General features: G+C 34.0%; 1 protein-coding gene across 1 annotated transcript in view; it reads left to right on the forward strand.

The window, feature by feature from the left end:
- Positions 1–12,772, forward strand: part of CFAP46 (cilia and flagella associated protein 46) — an 84,500-nt gene extending 71,728 nt beyond the window's left edge. Inside the window, exons 51-59 of the mRNA XM_026065614.1 lie at positions 1,001–1,077; positions 1,718–1,778; positions 1,878–1,913; positions 3,528–3,630; positions 4,835–4,947; positions 8,540–8,621; positions 10,482–10,618; positions 11,192–11,278; positions 12,636–12,772. Of these exons, the coding sequence (XP_025921399.1) occupies positions 1,001–1,077; positions 1,718–1,778; positions 1,878–1,913; positions 3,528–3,630; positions 4,835–4,947; positions 8,540–8,621; positions 10,482–10,618; positions 11,192–11,278; positions 12,636–12,772 (833 nt within the window). The remainder of the gene's footprint in view (positions 1–1,000; positions 1,078–1,717; positions 1,779–1,877; positions 1,914–3,527; positions 3,631–4,834; positions 4,948–8,539; positions 8,622–10,481; positions 10,619–11,191; positions 11,279–12,635) is intronic.
- The last annotated feature ends 5,862 nt before the right edge of the window (positions 12,773–18,634 follow it).

Consider the following 18,634-nt stretch of genomic DNA (forward strand, 5'->3'; position numbering starts at 1 on the left):
CATAAAAAGATAAAAACACATTTAAACTCAAATTAAATTACTAAACTAGAGAATCTAAGCAAAAAAATAGGATTAGAAAATTTCACTCTGTACCCTGAAAGTATTCTGTTCCTCAGAGATTCCTGTATTGTGTTCATATCTGTAATATTTATCACCTTCAGTGTAACCTGTTCTGTGTTTGTCTATTCCAAACCTCCTTTCCGCAGAGAAGGAAATGTGGATAATCTGGATTTAAAATATTTTTAATCTACATACACATTCACATGTTGTTATATGTCTGTTAGAAATAGGAATTTTAGAACATGTAATTTTTTCTCGTTCCTGTTTTACCCCTTTTCAAAGTGAAACATATTATGGCTGTGTAATTGTAGAAGCAAATAAAAGAGGAAGAGTAGCTGTAAAGTCTCTGTTTATGCAATTAGGAAAGCAGCCACTGAAGGAGAAGAGAAGCAGTAGCCAAATGAGTATTAACACATACCTCAAATTTCCCCCAGCTTCCTGTGCACTACAGTGATAACTGACACCTGTACTTTGGGCAATAGCCATGTGTGTAGTGAGAAATAAACCAGTTTCTCGTCCTTCTTTGAAACCTCTTAAAGAAATATAGAAAATAAGACTCAAATGTGAGATACTTTTTTCTCATGATCTCTGCATATATCACAGAAGCTTTGGTTATTCCAGTAACATCAACAATGAATAGATACTTTAATAGGGTTAGGAAGTGCTCCACTAATTACTGATCAGCTCTACCCTCCTAAATGTAATAAAGCATGTGCATGTCTAAGGGATAATGTCTCTTGCTTCTTATCCACTTTTAAGCCATTATTTTTAGGCAAGAGGGTTTGGGGAACATCCTTGCATTGCTGTTACGTGAAATGAATTTTTGTTTCTCTAGCTTAATCTGTCGTTATTACACCCTTACAAGCACAAGTAATCTTTCAAGAAATTTTTGTTTTCTAAAACTGCCTATTAAAAAAAAATGTTCATTTCAATTCTACAGAGATTGAAGTAAAAAAACATGTTGAGGTGCATAAGGAACCAAAAACAGAAGTTGATCAGAAAAAGAATGTCAAAATGGTAAACTCTCCCACTTCTTTAAATAAACTCCATAGGAGTAGTTCTTATTTTGTAAAAAATTTTATTATAGAATTGTAGTAGTTTCTGTAAATTTTTTTGTGTAGGTTTTCTTGATATGCATTCATGAAAAGAACTAAGGGTGACTTGCATAGAAGGTAATTATATATATGTTAGAAGGCTGAAGTGGAATAAATATTACAGAACGCCATAAGAATCTTGTTTCTTATTGATTTTGCAATAACTACAGAGTTGTTTCTTTGAAAATCATACTCTCTGTGTAAATACGACATATTTAACAATTTACCAGGGGAGGTGCTTAAAGTTACTAGAACTACCTCCCCCTAACAATATGGTACATTGTATATAGTATATAACCATATTTTTTATAAATATATCTTTTATATATATATGCACATTTGTGTGTGTGTGTGTGTATATATATATATATATATATGGTATATAATGCAGTTTAGCTTATGCTTTTAGTTTCAGTTGGCAATTGAATATCATGCTGCTTTTAATCTCACCTTCAAAACTTCAGGACGTCTTTTTGTTAGTTGTTGGACCCAAGAGATATAATACTGGTGTATCTACTTAAGACTTCTGCTTGTAAAAGAAAATATATGTTTTTTAATTGTAGGCACCCATTAATCGTGTTTTACCGTCTAATTGCCTGTCTGTTGATACCCATAATTTTAAATGTATCCTTTCCCAAACTATTAGCTAAGTGTATCAGTTAAGATAAACTTCCATTGTTTTCATTGTTTTCATTTCATTGTTTACACTTAGCTGTGTATCAGATATTGTGGATCCCTATAATGAAGGAAGAGAAGCAGGTAATATATATTAAATAATATTTGCTCCACAAATTACCTACTCAATTTAGAAATTTGTGTAACAGAAGATGAAGTCATGACATTGAGCTGTTGACAAAAAAAATGTAGCTTTTCATCAGAACAGTATGGTGCATCAATGAAACAATAAAACCAGGTTCAGGAAAGAAAATTAGTTTGTCTTATCATTTCTTTCATATTACTAAATATTGAACAAATAGTTGCTTGAGTAATCTTTCTTATTATATTATCCAACTGAAAACACGAGCTTTCTTTCAAGAACTTGTTATCATGTTTCTTAATTATGTAAATATATACCATTAAGATACAATATCAGTAGTGCAGGGAAGAATATAGGTTAATTGAAAGGATATGATGCTTTGTATAATCTTTGTTGTAGAAGAAATCCGCACGAAAGCTGTGAATAGGCTTGGAACAAATGGTGCTGAATGGGAATGGATTGGGACAGGGACAGTGGGATTCAGCACACCTATACAGCATATCTCAAGCTGATGATTTAAATATAATATATTTTTATGTATAGTATACTTAAATATAAATATGTAATTTAAATGTTAATATAACTGTACAATTAATATTTACAAATATAAATTATACTTACATATACGTAAAGCATATGTAACAAGTAAAGCCTTTGCGTGTTATCTTACACTCCTTTGAGAAGTGAAGGGTACTAAGACAGACACAGGCACTAGTGTAAGGATATTTGTAATGATTGCCATTTTCTTGTAGAGTATATTTACCAAAGCCATAAGCATTTACTGTATTAATTCAGTCTGACACAAAGTAATTTAATAATACAATTTTACCTCACTTTTTCTCCAACTATGCGCAATAGTTTAATGGAGTCATATCTGTTAATAAACTTAGGTGTATATAGAATGTCAAAAATGATTAAACAGAGCTCTTTGAGACACTTAATAAACCTAATCTCAACACAGAGGAAATTACTGAACAATCAGTAGCATAATGGCATGCATCTGCATATGTTTGCAGTTTCACTTTCACAGCAGATTAAAATTTAATGCTGTTTACAATGTACTCAACATCTGGACTTGAGTGTATCTTTAATTTACAGTATTATGAAAATATAATCAAAAAGGAGAAGATGAATTACCATTAAATATGCAACGTGCTTGGAGAATGTAGGTCAGTTTGGAGTCTCGTTTTCTGAAATGATTTAAATTGAGGGCTCTGGAAACTGATTTATTTTCTCTATCTACTTAAGTCCTCTGAGTCCCTGGAACAGAACTGCGTGAGCAATTCTGGTCTTTTCAACTCTTGACACTTTTCTCAGGGTATCTGGAGTTTATTCTTTGTGTTTCTTCAGTCTTTAAGCTGTCTATTGAATTATCCTTCTCAGTTGCAAAATACAGTATACCTTTCCAGTGGCAATATATAAGCAATTGTACCTAGTTGGGGAAAATGTCACAATTGCTACAGTTTTAAAAAACTAGACTTGCCTGTCATAAAAATTAAGATCTAATGATGGCTTAAAAAAAGGCTAAATATTATATTGTCATTTTTAAATGACAGGACTGTGCATTGTACTTTATAGTATACTAAGCTCATAATGATGAAATTCTAATATTACAGAAGCTGTAAGTCCCTCACAAAAAATAAAGGAAATCCTAGAAAAATACCATGACCCATTTACATTGCGGTGGGAAGGAGTTATTGGTAGCACACATGTTCCAAGGTTTGTAATATTTCATCTGCTTTCGTGTTTTGTCTATGTTTCTTTTTTATAATGTTGTACTTCCCAGAGGCTTCAGTCAAAAAACAGGGTGGCATTGTGCTAAGAGCTAGTAAACACATAGCTAGCCATTGTCTTTGTTTCTAAAGTGTCTGCAGATTTGTAGACAGAATATTTTAAGGATCTGGAATACAGTGCCGTAAAGTGATATAGCCGTACTGGTTGCATCAGAGTTGCTGTATATGTAGCTATTCTGATTTTGACAAAATGTCTACTGGTGCACTCCTTGGTGATTGTCATAAGCATGTATAAGCATAAATGTATTTTCTAGCTGTGCAAAAATATATTTGTAGCTGGTTTTAAAACCAAGTATTAAAAACTGTAGCATCTCCATGCACATTGAGTTAACTGTGAGATTTGAGCACAGATTTCAGAAACAAAGTACTGAAGATGCATCTCTCAGTTTACAATTTCAAATAGCTGATGGCAAAATTATTATAATTTTATGCAGTTTATTTCCTTTGCTCTCTATAAAAATAGTTTAATTTTACAGTCATGGAAATAGAAGCCTAAAAGGCACCTCAAGGCCTCAAGCAGTATAAGTCCTGTAAGTGAGGCAACACAGTCATCCCTGGACCTTTCTTTATAACTGATAGTTTAATCAGTGCTTTAAAATCTTCTCTACTAAGGTTAAATACACAGTGATGTAGGTGTTCTAGTGTTTCTCATAACAATTACAAAGATATAGCTGTTGCCAGATTGCACAGTTTTTGCTGCCAGCTAAGGTGAATATTTGCACCTCTTCTCAAAACCTAATTTCTTCATACCCTGAAGGGTGCATACCTGAATACTCCCTTTGAATGTTAGACTAAATACTGTTATTTCAAAGCTATACAAATACGTACTTCAACGAGTTGGGTTTTTTTTTTTGAGAGTCTGGTAGTTATCTAAAAAATACAGTCTGTCTGTTGCTTGCTATGAGATGTTGCTAAGTTAGGTATACCCCTTTATTAAACTAATTATGAGGCAGTAGGTCAAATGAGTTACTACTGTTTCCATAGAATTCTGCAGTTTTTTTTGTCTCCTTGCTTTGCATGCTTGTTTTTGTAATAAATATTTCTGGAGTAACTAAAGTGTTTGCTATGGATGTTTTCTGAAAAATATTCTTGTAAAATATTACCACAAAAATAACTTCCTTTCTTTGCAGCCAAGCTGAATGGGAGCAGCTGCTGACTAACTGCAGTGCATTTCTATTCTATGGGATGGAGAGATTCTTGTCTCATATTTTACTCAACAGACTGGTTGCTATGAACATCCCAAGTGAGATAAGCAAACTCCAAAATAATTTTTAATTACACCACTTTTATTTTCCAGGAATCACAAAATTCTATTTATTTTGTGCTGTATCATTAYGAAGCATTGAAGTTAGCAATGAAAGGCTTTTTTCAAGGTTGAGGATTTTAATTGAAAAAACTTTGCATTTAATTTATTCTGTTGCGCAGCTTTCTCTTTATTCCTCACAAATGGTTTAATTCCTTCTCCCCTTCCAAATGGTGGAATTTCAAATCACAACAGTATTTCTGAAGTTCCAAAACTTAAGCCATCACCTGATGATCTTTCCACTAACTCCTCTCCCTTTCTCTTGAACGGAGTATTCGGTAACAAAGTGTTTTTTATTGTTGAGAACCTCGGCAGCACCACTTCTCCAAATTCCATTTGCCCCCACACAGGCAAAGCAGAACTGTCCTGAATACTGGATTAATAAGGAATGATTTCCCCTGTATTAGGGAACCTTTGTAGACCCCGAGAAGGTAATTTTTTTTCTGCCTCTTCACAGATAATTAATCTTTCTGGTGTTATAGCACGAGGCTCAGACTCAAGACTGGTATTTTGGATTCCCAGTCTTCCTCTGTCCTCATGTTCCCCTTGCACATCCTGAAGAAGCTGAACTTCAGAGCTGAGCTGAAGTTGTCAGAGCAGCTAAATTGTTAGCTTCCTTCTAGTTTGTGTTGGGAATGTGAAACTGGGGACAGTACATGCCAGATTGTGAAGTCATGCAGCAGGCATCTTCTTTGGGAAGCTTTGATTTTTCAAAGTGATTTAAACATTTTTTTGTCTAAATATTACTGGCAATAAAGAAAAGTATCTTCCTATATACTTTAGTCGCTTTTGAAAATGAGACTTCAGATGTCTACAGGTCAGATATTTACAGGTCTAGCCACTTTTGGAAAGTTCTTGAGCACCTTGACAACGCTGACCTTGTGCCCTGCACTTAAAATATGTCAGGATTAATTCTCCAGTGCACCTTATTGCCTTTAATGGAGAATAAACTAATTTAAAATGTATTGATATATTACTGAAAGGATGGTTCTATTTGTTGGCCACCTGTACAACTTTTAGTTGTTAGCCAATACCATTACTGTTACCTTGCAGACAGACTAAATCTGTTGTAGAGTCAATCTTCATGTTAAAAAATGTTTTAATTACTGAATATGATCTGTTTCTGCAAGTACATCATAGTTCACTATCACTTTTTCTACAAATGAATGTTTTACAATTACTCTGGTTRTCCACAGTTAACAGTTTTCTGAAGGGATATGAGTAATTATTAAGAATGGTTGTTCGCTTTTTAGAGTGATTGCAATTTCCTGTGTTTAAGTCTGTAAGGCTACAGCAGTAACTAAAGCAAGCTGGGGCCSGTTCAGTGTCTCTGCAGGTGAGCGATGCAGCACGGTTCACTTCTGTGCTTTGCCTCTTGCTCCTCCGACCTTGGCTTGTTGCCAGACAGCTGAGCTCTCTTCCTTGCATGATTGCCTCATTCATGCTGCCTTTTGGGGACCGTTCATGGCCTATGATGTTCCTTGAGCTGTGTCCCAGAAAATCTGGGCAGTGCTACTTGGGCTGCAGTAAAACCATGGCAGGGAATATGCCAATAATTAAACAGTATGAATGATTTCATGCCGAAGCCTTGACTCTGTTTAGTTCACTAATATAGATACAGCCTAATATAATGCAAATGCATAGAGAATACTATTTGCAAGTGACTATTCTAGTTGTTCTGTGATTTGACAGCAAAAGCTAACTGGCAGCATTTGGAAAAATCATATTTGGTTATTAGAGTACTGTGATGATCTTCCACAATGATATAAATACCATATAAAATGTTTTAAATATGTAATCTGATGTTCTCTAGCAAACATCAGACATTTCATTTTATATAAAAATACATGGAGGCCTTTTTGATAAAAGCAGTTTTGCAAGCTTGGATCTCACCCTTCATTAAACTTGCTAGTGCTTAGTCCTGAAAATAATTCCATCAATACTGTTCCTCCTCAGCCCAATAAGGCAAAAGTCTATAATGCTTTCTTTGCGTCTAAAATGRTCTATGCTAAAACTTCTTCACTAAAGCTATTGCTGTACCTAAGCAATTCATTTAGCTTAGCTAAGCTAACCTAAGGAAAGAAGACATCAGATAGTTAAATTTTGAATTGTCTGATGAAGTTAAATTTTGTTGTATTTTTCTGATTATAATTACTATGGAATAYTTAAGAAACTGGGTGATGTGATCTATGAGTCATTAGTAATTATCTTTTCAAATGCATGGAGGGCAGGTGACATTCCAGAATACTTGAAAAAGACAAACATTTCTTGTCTTTAAAAACTGAGGATGAAGGAGAGCCAGGGAACATAATTTCACCAGAAAATACATCAGAATAAGAAATCAAATAGCATAGTCAGGACTGGCCGTGAACTGCATTGAATTAACCTCATTTCCTTCCATGGCATGGTAATGAGCCTTATGAATGCCCTATGTGAGACTCTATCAGACTCTACGATGTGAAATTCCTATAGGCAAGGTGGGGAAATATCCAATATTGTTGGATTTACTATTTATTGGGAGCAAAAATGGTTGAAAAAGAGTGCTCAGAGGGTGTAGTTTTCAGTGGCATGCAGTCTAACCGGAAGRCTGGGTCAGGCTTGGTTCCTGAGGGCTCTAACCTGGATCCAATATTATTATACATTTCTGTTGGTCATTTAGATGATGAAATAGAGGATATCTTTGCTGAATCTGGAAATGAGACCAGCCTGAGAAAGAGGTGGTTCAGGAACTCCTGAAATGCAGGATTAGAATTCAAATTAACCTTGCTTTATGGGAATAAATAACAGGATGTAATTCAGTGAAGGCTACAGGGTGGTGTTACACTTAAGTAAAAATAATCAGCTAATCATTAACAAGTGTTAATCAGCTAATCATTAACAAGTGAATTGACTGCCTAAGGGGCAGTTTTACAGAACAGAATCAGAAGGTGGATCAAGTATGTTAAAGGCCGTCAAAAGAGAAAGTTAATTAACTGTTCTCATCTGCTTGGGATAGGACTGTAAGTAGCAGGTTTAAGCTGCAGCAAACCAGACACTTGGGAAAGCTTTCTAATTCTAAGAATATTCCAAGTTATTTCGCTGGAGTCCTTTAAGGAAAACATCTTTAAGGAATGTTTGGGATGTACCTTGGTCCTACCTTGAAGAAGGGAGGTAAGGTCGATAACTTTTCCATACTTCCACCTTACAAGATTCTATGATTATAGAATGGAATCATATCAATTACTAGTTGTAATTAGGTGGTACATGGACCTTATTATTAATTATACTAAGGTGGCATAGGCAAAACCTGGTAGACACTATGGTAAAATATAGCAGATTTACCTCAGATAATTTAAGGTGATGTTGGTAGGGTTCTTTTCCTTAATCTTTGACTAGACAATTTTGGCTGAAAAATATAAATTTTATATTAGCTGTTTACACTGTACTTTGAGAAAGTCATTGACTTAAGAAAGGTCTGTTTTGCTTAAATTTATTTTGTTAGACACTATTATTAGTGTGAATACTCTTACTATAACAGATTCTTTTTTTCTAGAATGCCATTTGATGATACTTTTGGATCTGGTGCAATCAAAGCAAAGTTATCAGCGAGTGACAAGCTCTGATATCCACAAAAGGTAGGATAAATTTACTTAGGTAAGATCTACAGTAAGGCAGATTATTTTTTATTTCAAAATAAAGTTAAAAATTTAAGTTGTAAATATTCTCATTTACTTCTGCGAGTAGAAAGGCTCATAACCGCATCTAAGTGCGGAGTTAGCCTCTTTATCTTCTTGTTCCATTCATTACATAGGGGCTAAATAGGATCAAAGGTGTGTGATACAGCAATGATGGAGAAAATATGACACCGAATGTTAGCTATGTGACCCTTACCTGCCAATTGTGAGCTCAAGAGTCTCCAAAGATTCCAGTTAAATATATAAAGATCTTTAAAAATATATAAATATGTACATCTAAATATATAAAGACCTTCACCAGATGAACTGTTAAGAGTCCTTCTAGAGTTTCGTGCACTGAATAGTTTGTCAGCCAGATTTTTATGTAAATAAATTATTTTGGCAAGCTAAATGACCTTTTCAGACTCTTTAATGTTATTAATCAGGGCTTTTAGTTTTTAAAGCATCTCAGTGTTTTCCTTGCTTTTAAGTTGACAGGTGGCAAAGCTTGTATACTTCTGTTTTATGTCCATTATGAATTCTTGACAGATTGCACCACTTTACAGATAACTTTTAAGATATTAAAAGCAAGAAGGATAGTTTTAGTGTCCTGATGTTAATCATGAGTTATTTAGTACATGGTGAATTTTCAGGTAGCCAAATTATACTCTTAACACAGAACAAATCAAAATGTATGTACTTTTATTCACATCATTATTGGGACAGCCATATTACAGCAGCCAACTCAAGCTTGTATCTAATCCTCAGGTCTGCAAAAATCCCTCTGACTTTTCTGATTTTTCATTCCATGAATAAGAAATATAAAAAAACTCTTCCTAAAAATATAGCTAATAAGCAAGAAGTCTCTCACARGTTTAATGAATGCAACGATGTAAGTTACAATGAATTGTATGCAAGATATAAACACCTGTGTACATATATACACAGGTCTCTGACTGTTTAAAAAGATCCTAGTGTTTTTATTGTTAACATCCTCTTTCCCCTCCTGAAAACAGTCACTTCCTAAAACAAGACAAATGAGTTTTCCAACTCTGTGCTTTTGAAGTCTCACTTTAATGGACAGCATCTTCCAAAGAGATCATAGAAAACTTTAGTTACCATCTTCTGCTAAAGTTACCRTGAAAGGCAGAGATTGACAAAAGCAAGATTCAGCTTCTAATTTACTGCAGTTTTAACAACACAGTGTTTCACTTCCCTCCCATCACTAAAACAATAATACCAAAATACTTATTTAAATATTCAGCAGAAGAAATTTGAATCCCACTTTAGAAGAAGTGATTCGGTTTTAAGCATCCAAAATTACTGCCATGCTCATTCTAACCTGACCATGCCAAAGAGCAAGCTTTGACTTCATGTGATGTTTTCTTTATCCCTTCAGGAACTTAAACAGAACCAAACAGTTCTTTTCACCTTTTTCCCAGCATTTTCACTGTATTATAAAAGGTATTCTGCAGTATTTTGTAACAGTTAATGTGTTTATCCTTCCACTGCCATTTGTTAAGACATCCAAAACAGTACTATCACAGGGAGCAATCCGCTGGGTAAGTTCTGTCATGTGAAGATGTAGTGGGAAAGTTACCATAATGCTTTGTATTAAATATAAGGTGCTGTATGAAATACTAAAAATTACTGTATGCTTAGCAATCTGGCATTTTTCTTTGTATGGTGAAAGYTTTATAAAATTCCCTTTCCCCTTCTATTAAGAAGCATCAATTATTTAATTACTTTTTTGATATATTTGTACACAGCATTTTATGTACTTTCTTATTTTATTAACCTCTTACTTTTGATTTTCTTTAGTTGTCCGCGTATTGCATTGGAGAGACCAACAGACACAGCAATGCTTCTAAGCCTTACTGGTGTTCATTCTGTAATAGCCAACCAGTGGTACACTACTCTGCAAGAGAATGCAGAAAGGCTAGAAATTTTGTCTGAGAGTACGTATTTGTGTTCTTCATTATTTGCGTATGGATTTCTTCAGACATTTGTATGTATGTGCTCATGTGGTGTGTGTATCTATTTTCTCCTCTTTCTGTGAATTAGTGTGTTGGGGTTTTTTTGTTTTTGTTTTTTAACCAAAACTTGCCTGGAGTCCCAGTCTCCTTGGACTAGTCTTCTAGTCCTGGTCTGCTTGATCTCTATAAGAGGTGAACAGCGTGCAGGAGCTACCATGTGCTGTTGACAGTTTGGTCTTTCAAACAGAAAAATAACCTGTTAGGAAGTGAAATGAGTTTAAGTGGAGGATGCATTTGTGGTCCTGTGGTAAGAATAAGATTTCTATGTTGAGGAGCAGTGTCCTGAGATTTGACAGTCTGCAGCTGCAGAAGTAAAAAAAAACAAAACAAAACAAACCCCTGAAGATAACTGATACCTTCAGAGATAAAAAAATTAAATTTCTAGTAGTATCCTTTAAGTTTTAAATGTGAAAACATCAGGCTGTATGCTTTGTATTTTCTTGATTTTCAAAACTTTCATTAACAACTCGTAGAAATTACCACATTTCTTTCCAGATTTGTTAAGAATTGGGAAAACAACTGGGCAGACAGTCCGTATTCTTCAAAAGAGCAAGATCCACAGGAAAAGTGATTCAGTTAAAAGTAAGAATTAAAAAGCTTTGTACAAAAGCCTGGCATTGCATGTTAACAGAATTAAAACCTGGTAGTTTAATCAGTAAGTCCATAATTTTATGTATTGCTTTCTTTTGTTACATGTACAAGCAGCAGAGGGCTGTGGAATGAATTATCAATGTATACCTTGAATTAAGTAATGATCTGAGAAAGCATGCTTTTCTGTTTAAATTAAAATGCAAAAATAGCATACTTTGAACAAAGACAATTTAAACCATTTTAAAAGATATGACATATAGAATTATACTGCTACAGTAGCCTTATATTGTATCACACTATTAACTGAGCGTTAACTATGTATCATTATAGGAATTTTAGAAACTTAAAATTCTTACATGCAGTTATGAGGAATCAATACAGACAAAGAAGATAATCAGTATGGATTCGTATCTCAAATCATTTGAATCTGGACCTTACATAAATAAATAAATGAAGGACCYTAATATGTCCTTACTACCTTGTCATTGATTTGTATTAAAACATACAATTATATCTTAGTCCTGCTTTTTCTCTTAAGTATCTATTATGATTGGTTGATTCTGCTGAAGACCCATGGGTAGTCTGCAGGTATGAGTGCAGTCTTTCAAATGAGACAAATTTTTGTGACACTTATAAGAATTAAGAGTTCTTACAAGAATTAAAAGTGGGAAGACCACTGATAATATTACAATTGGAGTAGTATATTTTAAATATGTAAAATTTCTTTCTGGAAGCTTAGTCACAGCTGACCAAAAGTTAAAATGTTCACTCTGCTGAAGTGCTATAAAATGAAGTAGTGTGACTGAAAAGTTAGGTCAGCAGCATGACATGCACAATATAAATTTATTTTTGCAGTGCATTGTAGATTAGTCCTATAGGTATAGATTATAGAATGCAAAAAGATAAGTTAAACCTGCAGTCATTAGACAGTCCACACTATAAAGCACACATTACATGCAAAAACCTGCCTGGCATCTTGTTGGAGAGGGCATAAGGATTTTTGAGTTGTATTGGCTGTTGCACATAAAACGTCTTTTAATTTACTGTATATAAAATTTTACAGATATTTTTCACTGTATTGGACTCTGCTCTTAAAACAAGGGTAAATAAAGTAAATYCTAGTAATTATAATTTACGCTGTCATAGAATTAAAGAGGGGAACATTTCAGATTGCAAACATTGCCTAGTTCTGTTTTTTCAGAAAATCTTTCTTGGATATAGCAGCAATTATTTATATTTTAAAGAGAGGAAAGTTATTAAGCAGAGAAGTGATAAAATACTGCACTTGAAAGCATTCTCATATTCAAACATATTTGTAAATAACAATATTTTAAAATTATTTTTCTAGTGGAAGAGGATTCTYACAGTTCTCCTACAGAGAAAGCAGAAGAACAGACTATTCCTACTCCTTCAGATCTTYCTGAAATCCATCCATCAGTTTTTAATTGTGTGTTATATGGTTTACCCAATGTAATTATTACATGATTTGTGTCAGACTTTTCATAATAAGAACACTATTACAGTGTGCATGGTGCATATCTTGCATTGAAGGTATCCCAAATACTTTTATGTAAAGCCTAAGGAGAGGTCAGCTTAAGAAAATGTATGTTTTGCTGATTGACTGATTTCTGTTTTGGATGTAAGCAGTTTCATATTAAAATAATTGCATTAAATGTCAAAGTTGCCTTTAGATATTTCAGTTAGTTACTACTCTATGCTTTTCTGAATTCAGTGAAACCTTTAAAAGAATAATTTAGATTTCTATTTACCTTGACTCCAGTATTGACTTTTTGGACAAATGTAAGCTACTACAAAAGATTTTTGAGTTTGAATATCTGGAATTAGACATTAAATTCCATTGAAACATTGCAAAAAACAATTTTCCTGGTGAGCACCACAGGTCTTAAAGGAAGTTAAGCTAGTATTTTTGGACATTGAGGCTTAAATGGGTTTGGGATGTATCATTGGTCAGTACTTGCATTTGGAAATGTTTTTCCTTGATGTATTTTGTTTTTAAATGGAAGACTTATCAGGTACATAGCTGAAAGATTTACTAAGGCACCTTATTCTGAATTCATTGATTTTTAACTTAGTGTGTAGCAGGGTTTTTTTTTGTTTTTTTTTTTTAAGGTAGCATTAAATAGGAATGTTTAATAAGGTTTGCTTAATTCATTTCCATAAGGGTTTCATGAATAACATAAAAGCATCTTTTATTGAAGATATACTAAACTATTCCAAAATCCTAGATGTAATTTTTTTATGTGTAGATTCAGTTTCATGCTCTGTTAATCACCCATGGGTGTTTTAAAAACATATTTTATAACTTTGTTTGTAGTGATAACAGTTGAAATAAATGTAAAATAATTTAGCATTTAGTGAAAATACAAAGCTTTGATCATCATTGCAACTAAAAAACTTTAAAAGTCTTTTTTCCAGTAAGATGGTAATGTCTGTTTCCTGTGATAAATTTTTTTTGTTCCTCGTAGAGCATTAAAATGACACTAAAGAGATACTGTTCTTGGCTAGCTGCTGTGCTATAGTTAATTAGAACCCGATAGAGTTATAGGGCTATATAGAGCATAATTATAAAATCATGACATGCAAAATACTTTTTTCATGCATACAATATAATATAAATGTATGCTTCCTTCCTCCTTGCTTTCACTGTTTAATTAGATAACCTTGCATGAACTGCAGCTTCTCTGTCAAACTGTGTTCCATAACACACAAACTTTTTATTTCACCTTTAAGTACTTTTMTTCTTTTTTTAAATATGGAACATACAGTATATGTTTTATGTGGCTTATATCTGGGCATTTGGTAACAATACAAATTAAATAAAGCAGAGAGAGTGGACTATTTCAGCTGTCTAGTGTGAAAATTAAGGATTCAGTATAAGCTGTTTTCAGATCTTTGAACTTCCTATGTTTCACAAGATAATGGTATGAATCCCAGTCCTCAAACTTCTGCATTTTACTTATTAATTTGTTTGTTTATTCAATTATTTATTTATTTTTAGTTCTTTCCAGGTGCTGTTTCATTGAATTTGCCAGCACTCACCTACTTAGTTAAATTCCCCTGCCCAGCATTTGGAAACCTCAAGTATTTTTGAGTTTGAAGAAGCAATTTGTCTTAGTGAAGCAAATGTCCATACCTGGTGTCCAGTATAGCAACTGTCCACTRTTTTCTTATTAATTATTTCCTAGATTAATTTTCCATGTCATTCTCCAACACATCCTTTGTTACAAGATTGTATTTCCCTGCTGTTAATGGTACTTTTGACCTGTAATGCTGTCTTTCTAATACTTTCTTTTTTTCTGTAATGTAAAAGACTTTGGAAAAAGTGCTGCATTCAATAAGAATCATGAAGCCTTGTCTGCTTTGCTATATGAGTTTTAATGAACTTGTATTAACTTCCACATTCTTGAAATATCAKATTTCATACCAAGTAAAGTCCAGAAAAGTTTCAGCACTTCAGAAATGACAGTGTTATTCTTTGAAAATAATCCAGGATAAAAGCTTTAAGATTGCAAAGGTTAGAAAAAACTCTCATATCCAGATGTGGTGGGCTCATTCAATAGTTTACTACTGTGGTTTTATTTATGAAACTGATGGAAATAACTTAATATTCCAAAGTGTTTTTCTCCAAAAATGTTCCCATTTATATTTGATACTTTGGCCCTAACTACATTGCAGCAACCTCTGTCAGAAAGATGAATGAGTATGACCAAAAATTCCTTTATGGTCTGACAGCACCACTTTATCAGAAAGCATTGATAAAGAATGATGGCCTTATCCAGGYGACTTCAGATCTGTAAGCTTTACTTGTTGGGAGTAAGATACTGGAAACACGAATCAGAGACACTGTAGGGAAACATCTGCAAATGTGCAWTGAAKGCAGGTTAAGCATACTAAAAGYGGATGTCATGCATAATATGCATAATATCTGATTGGCATTTCTGAGGCATTAAAAAAAATTGTCTTAGTGCYATGGAGTGTAGTCATAACMAAATTTTGTGGAATATTAGGAGAATATTTTTGAAATCACTGTGCTAAATACCACTCAGTAGCAGGACTACATGAGTAGATAATCAACTGTTTGAACTTTAGGTAACAGTGGATATTCATGCAGTGACATAAGATATCATTGCTTCAGGAATTAGTACTGGAAATGATTTCTTCTTTTCCATTACATGTTTGTAGCAATGTGCAGTGACATGATTAAATTTCCTGATGGTAGAAAAAATGGAGTCACCGCAGGAAAAGATATATAGTAGAAAATGGAATGATTTTAAGAGAAAAAGAGCATAGACAAATTAATATTTTTTTATATTTCTTCGTAAATGTAGAAAGGCAATTTAACAAAGGAGGAGAAGAAACTGCATGTTACATAGAAGAAGGATTCAGCAGCTCAGCTGGCGAAATTTTAGAGTTTGGAATGCTTCTCTATAAAGACGGTAATTATGAATGGAGGTAAGCAAAAAAGGTTGAAAAGGAATGTTGGAGAAAATGTCTGTTTCAGATCCTGATTTGAATAAACACCTAAAAGCTTAATATTTTCTGATATTCTTCAGATTGTGATTAAAAGTTTAAGCAGAAGGATTCTGTGAGGGACAAAAGCAGTTTTAGTTAGGAAACATAAAAAGAACCCACAATGTTAAATGTACTGTAATACACCTAAAGAGTCTCAGTGTTTAAGAAGCTAAATAAGTCCTAAACTTATTTCTTTGCTACACATGAGAATGTTCCTGCAATCCAGAAGCCTTTGCAGAGTTGTAATTGCATCTTCACCTGTGAATTCTTAAGTGAGTCTAGGATTAGGGGGGAGAGAGTGAAAGAGAAGAATAGGCTCTCTGAGGTTTTCTGTGATCACTGAATGAAATCTGTGTCAGGTTTCAAACAGCCTGTGCAGAGGTCTAGGTAAACATGATCTCTRTTTGAGCCAAAGATCAGGATTAAAAAAAAAAAAAAAAGAGTTTTGTGAGATGCTCTCATAGGCAAACTGAAATGGAGTGGGAATAGCAAGCTTTCTCCCCACAGAGGGGGCCAACACATGGTGGCAATGAAAGCCAAAGAAATCTTTTGAGTGTGCAGTCTGGAAGGGGCAGAAAAAGGTATGTTTATTTTGTAGAGGCTTAATATACGACTATTAACCTTGTGGTATAAATAATTTTTATAAAAATACTTTTCTGTTTTTTGAAGGCATATTCTTTGGAGCTCAAGAGAATGTACTCCAATTATTTGAATTACTGTGAATTTTTAATTTTTAAAATATCATATATTGTTCAGTGACTGAAAGGAAAAAAAAATCCCACTAACTAATGACCAAGGAATAAATTGTAGCAGAAACAGCTTAGGACATATGAGCTTTCTACTAGAAAGGCATTGGCACAAGCCCAAACAACAAGAATAAAAGCTTCTGAAAATATTTCATCTACATGGCACCACATCTTTCCCCTATGCTGTATCCATTCATACAAGAAATATTAAACAGTTAGTGCTATTCCATGTATCAACGGCTTTAAAATAACTTTCTGAATTATGTCCCACCAACATAACAAATCATGTTATCAATTAGCTTTTATAACAGAAATGACATTTSATAATATATTTGAGCATGAAAAGAATTGGTCAGCTAAAATTTATGTAATCTAAAAAATGTGAGCAGAAAAAAATCATGTTRAATTTATTGATAATATTACAGGACAAGAATATAATTTGAGTAGTCGGTAGCTGTCCAAGAAAAGTGACAAAAGTGTGTAGTTCTAAATGGTCTGCAGGGAAGAACTGCAGCAAGTTAGCTAGAAAATGATAAAACAAAAAAAGAGAAGCTCTGTCATCAGTCCCTTATGTGACTGCTCTAAAATTAAACTGCCATAAGTAATGAATCAAAGGTTCCTCATCACACTTGCTGCTCTCTGCAAAGTGAACRTAGCTGATGCTCTCAGTAAGTCCGTCTCCCTGCTTCTCAAAGGGATGAGCAGAGCAGATGCCAAAGCTCAGCAGCTGATGGCTGGGGGTATTTGTAGCCAGGGAAATTAGACTTGGTTTGAGGTTTCTGTAAGGATATGTTCCCATGGTTAGTTAAGACCATTCATCCAAGTGTGAGCATCAATTCAATGACTTTACAACCTGCGAAGTCTGCTGACCCTGGCTTTGGTGCTCTGTCTGACCTGGAAGCTGTCCAGAGAAGGGTGTCAGAGCAGAGCCAGCCACCCTCCCTGGATACAAATCCCGTCCTCTGTATAGCATGGAGGAAAGACTGGCTCAACAGCTGTACAGCAGCAAGGAAGAGCTTTTTAAAGTACCTCTCAGGAATGAATTCATGTCTCCACCTGAGATGTTTGCATGTGGAGGCAGTCACAGAGTTACTACTACCATACATTTGTATGGATTTTAAGGATGTGATCAAGCTAAAACTGAAGGCATGTTAATGTCTCCTGAAATGTTTGTCGGTCCGTGGAGGACCTTACTCATTACTCATCTAAAAAGTAGGTACAGTATTTCTTTGCCAGTGAGAGCAGAACATGGGTGGGCTTCATGAACCTAATAGATGGCATTTTCAAAAGCAATTGTCACAAAAGTCTTCATTAGCAGCAAGTTATTAGTTTTTTTTCCTCTCTTTTGCTTTAAAGTAGAAGGTTGTCTAAGACTTATGGCCCAAGGACTAATTTTAGATCACTTGACTGCTTCTTTTTCTTACTACTTTTACTAAAATGCAGTACAATAATTTAACACTATTGCTGCAGAGTAAAATATCAACTATAATATTACCTAAAATCTGAATCTCACCATATAGAATAAAAAAGAGGCATTAAAATGAACACTGTTGTCACAGTAGTAYGTCTAGCATGGATGTATGGTGTCTTCTTCCACTGTCAAGAGAACATACATGTACTAGGCAGGTGTTAAGTTCAAACATGTAGTCAAAGTCAACAACATAAATACCCCTTTGAGAAGTAAAGGCGTCCAACTTAGGCAAAGAAAATACAAGAAATGAAGAGGGAAATAATCTTTGATAATAATAATTTTTAAGCCTTAGTGTTTTGTGTCATCATCTGCAAATGTCATTAATAGAAATTATATACATTTGGTTCTGAAAAATTTTATATGTAATGTCCCCTCTTCCCACTTAGCTTTTCAGTTTGGTGGCATTGCCTATTAATATGGGAAACATCTAGGAAGATAGTTCTTTATCACTGAATTATTAGTGTGATTTATTTTTCCTATATATCATATAATACTTCTGCCTGACACATGATGGCAGAAGAGGGCAAAAACCTGCAAGATGAAACTGAAATTGAGATCACAGCTGAGCTCTAGGAATACGTTCTTTTGTATAACTGA

This window comes from Apteryx rowi, unplaced genomic scaffold, assembly GCF_003343035.1.
Source record: "Apteryx rowi isolate R43461 unplaced genomic scaffold, aptRow1 scaffold_23, whole genome shotgun sequence".
NCBI lineage: Eukaryota > Metazoa > Chordata > Aves > Apterygiformes > Apterygidae > Apteryx > Apteryx rowi.